General features: G+C 44.0%; 1 protein-coding gene across 1 annotated transcript in view; it reads right to left on the reverse strand.

The window, feature by feature from the left end:
- Positions 1-208: 208 nt before the first annotated feature.
- LOC307136190 (ryanodine receptor 3-like) overlaps positions 209-9,397 on the reverse strand; it is a 307,469-nt gene continuing 298,280 nt past the window's right edge. The window contains exons 82-88 of the mRNA XM_079832979.1: positions 8,507-8,653; positions 8,298-8,432; positions 5,207-5,363; positions 3,440-3,504; positions 1,244-1,344; positions 914-965; positions 209-829 (exon numbers count right to left, since the gene is read on the reverse strand). Coding sequence (XP_079689105.1) covers positions 734-829; positions 914-965; positions 1,244-1,344; positions 3,440-3,504; positions 5,207-5,363; positions 8,298-8,432; positions 8,507-8,653 — 753 coding nt within the window. The 3' untranslated portion in view covers positions 209-733. The remainder of the gene's footprint in view (positions 830-913; positions 966-1,243; positions 1,345-3,439; positions 3,505-5,206; positions 5,364-8,297; positions 8,433-8,506; positions 8,654-9,397) is intronic.

A 9,397-nucleotide genomic window follows, 5' to 3' on the forward strand; every position in this document is an offset into this window, starting at 1 on the left:
AAAAGTGGAAGTAGGAGAAAAAAAGTATACTCTAGTAAAGTACAGATACTGCCTTTTAGTACTTAAGTACAGTAGTGAAGTAGTTCTACTTCGTTACTATACATCTCTGGCGAGGTACGAAGAACAGGCCCCAGGTCAAAGGTCAACGCCTCGAAGTGTGTGCGCAGAGACGTGAAATGAGCACGTGCTTCAACAGAACGGCTTTATTGCATCAATATCTTTATTTGTCCTTCAAAAGAAATGCACAATTCAGCAAAGCTACGACATACAAACAGCCAAACAAGAGCATTTCCATCAGAAATCAGGAGACGGGAACATGACAACAGCAAACCCCCACATCCGCCCAGCCGCTGGCCCACATCCGGAGGAGACGCAGATCTTGCATAGCTCAGATGTAATGGAGGTAAGGCACTTGACGAAGGTTTTATTAGGCATCTCATCATCATCTCATCGTCTCGGCAAGCAGGAAAGGGAATCTGAGAATGAACGTCCAACGCGCTTTTGGCATCATGCTCTCCAAACGCTGAAGTCGGGTTCTTGTGCATATACGGGTGGAGACGTTGGCCGGAAAACCCCCAGAGTTCCTCAAAAAAGACGGAAAAAACGTTGTGCAATGGTTTTGGGGTCGAAGAAGGCAACGTGTTGAGCTTTTTTGGACCGAAAAGAAGTGAAGACAGACGGAGGGAAAGAGTCTCCGCGGAGTTGGCACGGTTTGTGGAGGTAAGGAAGGGCTCTAGCCCAGCTGGTCTTCATACTGCTTCCGGAAGCAGTCGCCAGCCGGGAAGAAATCCCAGCATCTCTCCTGATACATCTTCCACACGTATGACTCCTGCGGAAACACACACACAGCTCAAACAATAACCACACGCAAAAGCATATCTGGGACTCAGATGTGAAATGCTGATGGTCGCACCTGACCGGTGTGCTCCGTCTCATCCTTATTGATCAGGTACATCAGGAAAAACCTGGAAGAGCAACACGGATTCAACTACACATGTTAAAACTGCACTATATAAATATTAGAGGAAAAACTGAAATAAAAATTACAACACATAATAATATTATAAAAATATGAATCAAACTATAGCAGCGTACACTGTAGATAATACTGAGATAAATCTCTCGTTTTGCTGGTCACCTCCTGGGGTTTAAAGTGATCATGAACTTTCAGAAGATAAACTATGATATGAATATAGTGAGATATGAATATAGTGAGATATGAAGATGAACACGTGATACTCACAGGTAGTTGGCGAGGTTGTGCTCTTGTAACGTGTGAGTCTCAAAGCCGTGTGGCGTAGTGTCGAAATACTCATTACCGATTCCACAGATGAAACATTTAGTCTGAGAGGAGAAGAAACAACATCAGAAACACATTCATCTGAACCACAGACAGACAGAGACAGAGAGAGAAAGACAGAGAGAGAGAGAGACAGAAAGAGAGAGAGAGAGACACAGATGGACTGACAGATGACAGGCAGACAACAAACCGACAGATGGAAGGACAGACAGACGACAGACAGACAGATTAAAGGACAGACAGACAACAAACCGACAGATGGAAGGACAGACAGACGACAGACAGACAGATTAAAGGACAGACAGACGACAAACCGACAGATGGAAGGACAGACAGACGACAGAAAGACAGATTAAAGGACAGACAGATGACAAACCGACAGATGGAAGGGCAGACAGACGACAGACAGACAGATGGATGGAAGGACTGACAGACGACAGACAGACAGACAGATGACAGACAGATGGATGGAAGGACTGACAGACGACAGACAGACAGACAGATGACAGACAGATGGATGGAAGGACTGACAGACGACAGACAGACAGACAGATGACAGACAGATGGATGGAAGGACTGACAGACGACAGACAGACAGACAGATGACAGACAGATGGATGGAAGGACTGACAGACAGACGGATGGAAGGACAGACAGACAACAGACAGACAGACAGACGGATGGAAGGACTGACAGACGACAGACAGACAGACAGACAGACTGACAGAAGGACAGACAGACGACAGACAGACGGATGGAAGGACTGACAGACGACAGACAGACAGATGACAGACAGACGGATGGAAGGACTGACAGACAACAGACAGACAGACGGATGGAAGGACAGACAGACGACAGACAGACGGATGGAAGGACTGACAGACAGACGGATGGAAGGACAGACAGACAAACAGACAGACAGATGGAAGGACTGACAGACGACAGACAGACGACAGACAGACAGATTAAAGGACAGACAGACAACAAACCGACAGATGGAAGGACAGACAGACGACAGACAGACAGATTAAAGGACAGACAGACGACAAACTGACAGATGGAAGGACAGACAGACGACAGACAGACAGATTAAAGGACAGACAGACGACAAACCGACAGATGGAAGGGCAGACAGACGACAGACAGACAGACGGACAGACAGAAGGACAGACAGACGACAGACAGACGGATGGAAGGACTGACAGACGACAGACAGACAGACAGACAGACAGACAGAAGGACAGACAGACGACAGACAGACGGATGGAAGGACTGACAGACGACAGACAGACAAATGACAGACAGATGGATGGAAGGACTGACAGACGACAGACAAACAGACAGACGGATGGAAGGACAGACAGACGACAGACAGACGGATGGAAGGACTGACAGACAGACGGATGGAAGGACGGACAGACAGACAGACAGACAGACAGACTGACGGAAGGACAGACAGACGACAGACAGACGGATGGAAGGACTGACAGACGACAGACAGACAGATGGAAGGACAGACATACAACAGACAGACGGATGGAAGGACTGACAGACGACAGACAGACAGATGGATGGAAGGACAGACAGACGACAGACAGATGGATGGAAGGAGTGACAGATGACAGACAGACAAATTAAAGGACCGACAGACAACAAACCGACAGATGGAAGGACAGAAAGATGACAGACAGATGGATGGAAGAGACAGATGACAGACAGACGGATGGAAGGACAGACAGACAGACAGACATACGACAGACAGACGGATGGAAGGACAGACAGACGACAGACACACAGACAGACGGATGGAAGGACTGACAGACGACAGACAGACGACAGACAGATGGATGGAAGGACTGACAGAGACGACAGACAGACGAATGGAAGGACAAACAGATGACAGACAGACGGATGGAAGGACAGACAGATGACAGACAGACGGATGGAAGGACTGACAGACGACAGACAGACAGACAGACAGACAGACGGATGGAAGGACTGACAGACAGACTGACGGAAGGACAGACAGACGACAGACAGACGACAGACAGACGGATGGAAGGACTGACAGACGACAGACAGACGGATGGAAGGACTGACAGACGACAGACAGACAGACAGACGGATGTGTCTCTATACCTCCATGTCTTCCTTGACTTGTTCCTGTTGGTCTCTCAGCTCTCCAAACGCATCGATGATCAAACCTGTCACACACACACACACACACACACACACACACACACACACACACACACACACACACACACACACACACACACACACACACACACACACACACACACACACACACACACACACACACACACACACACACACACACACACACACACACACACACACACACTCTTACAATCAATCATCTGTCAAACAGACTGCACAAATAATAATACTAATATATATAATAATAATACTGAGTGTTTTATATATAATAATAATAATAATACTGAGTGTTTGGAAAACAAGTCAAACCCGACAAACTATGAGATTCATTAGTGACAAAAACATAAAATAAAAAGTTAACTGAAATAACAAATACAACAAAAAAACGCACAAAATGAATGAAAAATTAAATAAAATCAATATAGACATTTAAAAAATCTAATTCATTTACAACAAAAACTGAAAATATAAATATAAAAAAGAATTCAAACCATTAATAAAAGCCACAGAAGCATCTCAATGATAGTAAAATAACACGAGGAGACACATGAAATAAATAGATATGTAAATTAGGGATGCAACAGTACAGTTAGTCCACGGTTCAATACATTCCTCGGTTTTTAACCACGGTTTTCGGTTCGGTTCTGATGGCTTGACACATCAGTTTTTTGCTATTATATTCTTAGGCGACAGGAACAGCAAGAGGTTAAGGAGAAAAAATACTTTTTTTTTTGCAATACTCTTTCTTTATTTTACTTAAAAGAATTGAAAAACCTTACTTAAACTTAAAACTTTACTTAAAAAACCCTTGTACACATTCCTAGTGTATAGAATAATATAAAATAAATATATATAAAGATTTACACTGGCAGCTCAGAGCTGTACAGCAGCATTTAAGTATGAGATTGAATGAATGAATGTAAAAATAAAACACTTCACAGACTTCACTATAAAATATACACTGATTCTTATTAAAGCTGCTGTATTAGTTCTTCAGTCAAGAGCAGTGAGAGATTTTCTCTTTGTCTTTTGTTGTTGTATTAACATTAAAGGGATATTTCACTCAAAAATGAAAATTCTGTCATCGAGAAATGAATACAGGTTTGGAACAATATTAGAGTGAGTAAATAATGACATCATTTTAGAGGTGAACTGTCCCTTTAAAGACGGCGTGTTCACTATAGGCTGCGCCGCTGTCAATTAAAGACCTGCACGCATCTAATATACACACACACACGATTTTACTTTCACTTTAGACATAACCGACTGTGTTTATGTTAACCTTGTGTGTATTTGACAGTATTAGCGCAGTAAGACGACTACTGAGTCCAGTATTCACGTGTTTGACAGGCGTTTAGTGCGCACTCTCTGAAAAGCGCATGTTAAACCGCGCACGCGAATGAACCGACAAGGCTTTAAAACGCATGCAAATAATGAACTTTGGTGATTGTGAATAACTCTAGTGTTCTGTGAGTATAACTCTAACACTAACCTGTGATGTGAATGTATTGTCGTTGTTCAGAACTGGGATGGAGGCAAATTATAGAATTTGTAGAAAAATAATTAATTAAATGCAAAACCGAAAGAAAAAAAAACGCAATTCACAAGCGCGTATTGAACCGTGAATGCCGTACCGAACGGTTCAATATTATATTGAGAATTGTGGCATCCCTAATGTAAGTATTTCTCATGAAGGAAACGACTGAATGTGATGCCGCGCGTTACCTTGAATGATGGCGAGCAGGATGACGATGACGAAGAAGAAGAAGGTGATGTCGAAGAGGATCCGGTAGAGCTCGTACGGGTCGCCCGCCGGGTCCTCGATCTCGTCCCCGATGCCGCCGCCGGCACGAACGCCCACATACATGTGGAACAGATAACACTGCCCCGCAGAGACACGCCAGTCAACACACACACACACATCTGACACTGAAGACTGGAGTAACGATGATTTGATCACAGGAATAAATGACACTTTACTGTATATTCACATAGAGAACAGCTGATCTACACTCACCTAGAGGATTATTAGGAACACCTGTTCAATTTCTCATTAATGCAATTTTATAATCAACCAATCACATGGCAGTTGCTTCAATGCATTTAGGGGCGTGGTCCTGGTCAATCTCCTGAACTCCAAACTGAATGTCGGAATGGGAAAGAAAGGGGCATGGTTGTTGGTGCCAGACGGGCCGGTCTGAGTATTTCACAATCTGCTCAGTTACTGGGATTTTCACGCACAACCATTTCTAGGGTTTACAAAGAATGATGTGAAAAGGGAAAAGCATCCAGTATGCGGCAGTCCTGTGGGAGAAAATGCCTTGTTGATGCTAGAGGTCAGAGGAGAATGGGCCGACTGATTCAAGCTGATAGAAGAGCAACTTTGACTGAAATAACCACTCGTTACAACCGAGGTCTGCAGCAAAGCATTTGTGAAGCCACAACACACACAACCTTGAGGCGGATGGGCTACAACAGCAGAAGACCCCACCGGGTACCACTCATCTCCACTACAAAGAGGAAAAAGAGGCGACAATTCGCACCAAAATTGGACAGTTGAAGACTGGAAAAATGTTGCCTGGGCCAGAGCATGTGAGCGGTAATATTTCCTCCAGAGCGGTGAGCACCTTTCTGAAGATTCCGCTCAACTCGCTCAGTCCGCTCGCTCAACCCGCTTAACACAGAATGCCCTTTGGCGATTTGCTAGATCTAGAATCTGTGAAATAGCTAAGCAATAGTGGAGCAATAGGTTATGGAGTTCAAATATTGTTTTAATGAAGTTGCGAGCCTTATACATAAATGCACAAAGTTAAGAACGAGCAGGGAGAAGAAATTGAAAGGGAGTGTGGAGAGATTGTGAGAGTTAGCGAAGATATTGGAATCTAAAGCGACACATTGCCAGAAAGCAGGAGGATGTGCTACGCAAACATGTCAGTGCAGCAAAAGGTGAGCTATATATCATTCGATAATAAATTAATAGATAAATAGGTAAGGCACGGTAGGTCTATCGTGTATACGGAGCCCTGCTCTTATTACATGCAGACAAAAATATACCATGGCCATTGGCCACAAATTAATATTTCGTTCCCATGAATTAAGAATTCGTTTTCTCATTTCTAAATCGTAGCCACAAATTAAATTCGTTCCCACAACTTCTTAATTCGTTCTCCCTGGTTAAGTAAATCGTGGCCACGTTGAACTAATTCGTTCTCCAATTTTATTAAAACTATGGGGAACGGATTATTACAATGTGGCCACGATCTAATTAAAATGAGGAAACTAATTATTAAAACATGCTGACGGGTGGTAATGAATTGTTAATTCGTTATGCAATCATGGAAAGCAATTTTGTTTTGTTTTTGCACTCTGCGCAAAAGTTCAGTTAAGAATTTTGGCCTAATAGTTAATTTTAAAACTTTGATCTAGGCCTATAGCCTGTATATTTTTATTTATATAATTAGGCCCATTAATTTGTTTAATTTTACAGCATTTTTTTTTGTACAATTGATATAAGCCAATTTAAATTTAAATTAATCCTGCGCGCTGCGCAAAAATCAGTTACAAGAATGTTGGCCTAATAGTTAATTTACTTTTAAAACGTTTGTGGATTTTATACATTTTTGTTTATATAGCCTACCTTTTATTTATATTATTAGGCCCATTTATTCATTTAATTTTACAGCAGTTTGTGTGTACAATGGATGGATATAAGCCAATTTAAATTTTAATCATGCGCGTTGCGCAGAAGTTCACTAATAAAAATTCTGGCCTAATAGTTAATTTACTTTTAAAACTTTCATGTATATTTTTGTTTATATCATTTTTATTTATATTATTAGGCCCATTTATTCGTTTAATTTTACAGGACTTTTTTTGTAATTTGTAATTTGAAATAAAACATTTCTATTTGAAAAATGTTGTTGTTGCTCAGTTCTTTAGGAGGTAAGGCTGTGGTCTAAGCTAAAAGTGATATACATGTATATTTTTTTCCTTTTTTGGAGCGAGCGGGGGGCGATTTGAGTGGAGCGCGAAGCAAACTGCGTTGAGCGCTGAGCGATAATGAGCGGAGCGGCCTGATGTAGCTTTGAGCTTCTCACCGCTCCACTCATATGCTCTGGCCTGGTCTGATGAGTCTGGATTTCTGTTGAGACATTCAGATGGTAGAGTCAGAATTTGGCGTAAACAGAATGAGAACATGGATCCATCATGCCTTGTTCCCACTGTGCAGGCTGGTGGTGGTGGTGTAATGGTGTGGGGGATGTTTTCTTGGCACACTTTAGGCCCCTTAGTGCCAATTGGGCATGGTTTAAATGCCACGGCCTACCTGAGCATTGTTTCTGCCCATGTCCATCCCTTTATGAGCACCATGTCCCCATCCTCTGATGGCTACTTCCAGCAGGATAATGCACCGTCACAAAGCTCCAATCATTTCAAACTGGTTTCTTGAACATGACAATGAGTTCACTGGACTAAAATGGCCGCCACAGTCACCAGATCTCAACCCAATAGAGCATCTTTGGGATGTGGTGGAACGGGAGCTTCGTGCCCTGGATGTGCATCCCACAAATCTCCATCAACTGCAGATGCTCTCCTATCAATATGGGCCAACATTTCTAAAGAATGCTTTCAGCAGCTTGTTGAGTCAATGCCACGTAGAATTAAGGCAGTTCTGAAGGCGCAAGGGTCAAACACAGTATTAGTGTGTGTTCCTAATAATCCTTTAGGTGAGTGTATTATTGGAGGAATATTTCACTGTTTACTGGAGTTATGAAGAGACTCTTTCAGAAACACTTTGGACATGAATCCCGTCACTCACCGTCATCATATCATCGCATTTCATATCCGGCTCGTCCTCGTCGCCGCTCTTGTTGTAGAACTTGCGGAAGAAGTTGAACGCCACGACGGTGTAGAGATACACGACCACGGCGAGCAGCCCGACTGTCAGCACCAGCTAAGAGAAACACACACACGTCAGAGAAGCAGAGACACACACCCAGAGCGAAGGAGGCGGCCCCGGGCTCAGACCTGTTTGCCGTTGTGCGTGACGGAGGACAGGATGGTCCTCAGGGTCTTGAAGCCCATGGCGATGTCCAGCAGGTGAGCGGCGAAGAAGAAGTTATTATAGTGTCCCAGGATGGACATGGTGGTGTACCAGACCAGATACAGGAACGACTGCAAGGACAGAGAGAGAGAGACGTCAGTGATCACGCCATCTCATCACGCTCATGAAGCAGCGCAAACAGAAGGACAGACAGACAGATGGACAGACATACAGAGGGACAGACGGATGAACAGAAGGACAGACAGACAGAGGGACAGACATATAGAGGGACAGACGGATGGACAGACATACAGAGGGACAGACAGACAGAGGGACAGACAGACAGAGGGACAGACAGACAGAGGGACAGACGGACGGACAGACATACAGAGGGACAGACGGATGGACAGACATACAGAGGGACAGACGGATGGACAGACAGACAGAGGGACAGACAGACAGAGGGACAGACGGACGGACAGACATACAGAGGGACAGACGGATAGACAGACATACAGAGGGACAGACAGACGGACAGACAGACAGAGGGACAGACGGACGGACAGACATACAGAGGGACAGACGGATGGACAGACATACAGAGGGACAGACGGATGGACAGACATACAGAGGGACAGACGGATAGACAGACATACAGAGGGACAGACAGACGGACAGACATACAGAGGGACAGACGGACGGACAGACATACAGAGGGACAGACGGATAGACATACAGAGGGACAGACAGACGGACAGACATACAGAGGGACAGACATACAGAGGGACAGACGGATGGACAGACAGACAGAGGGACAGACAGAGGGACATACAGAGGGACAGACATACAGAGGGACAGACGGATGGACAGACATA

The sequence above is a fragment of the Gobio gobio genome (assembly GCF_949357685.1).
Source record: "Gobio gobio genome assembly, chromosome: 13".
Lineage (NCBI taxonomy): Eukaryota > Metazoa > Chordata > Actinopteri > Cypriniformes > Gobionidae > Gobio > Gobio gobio.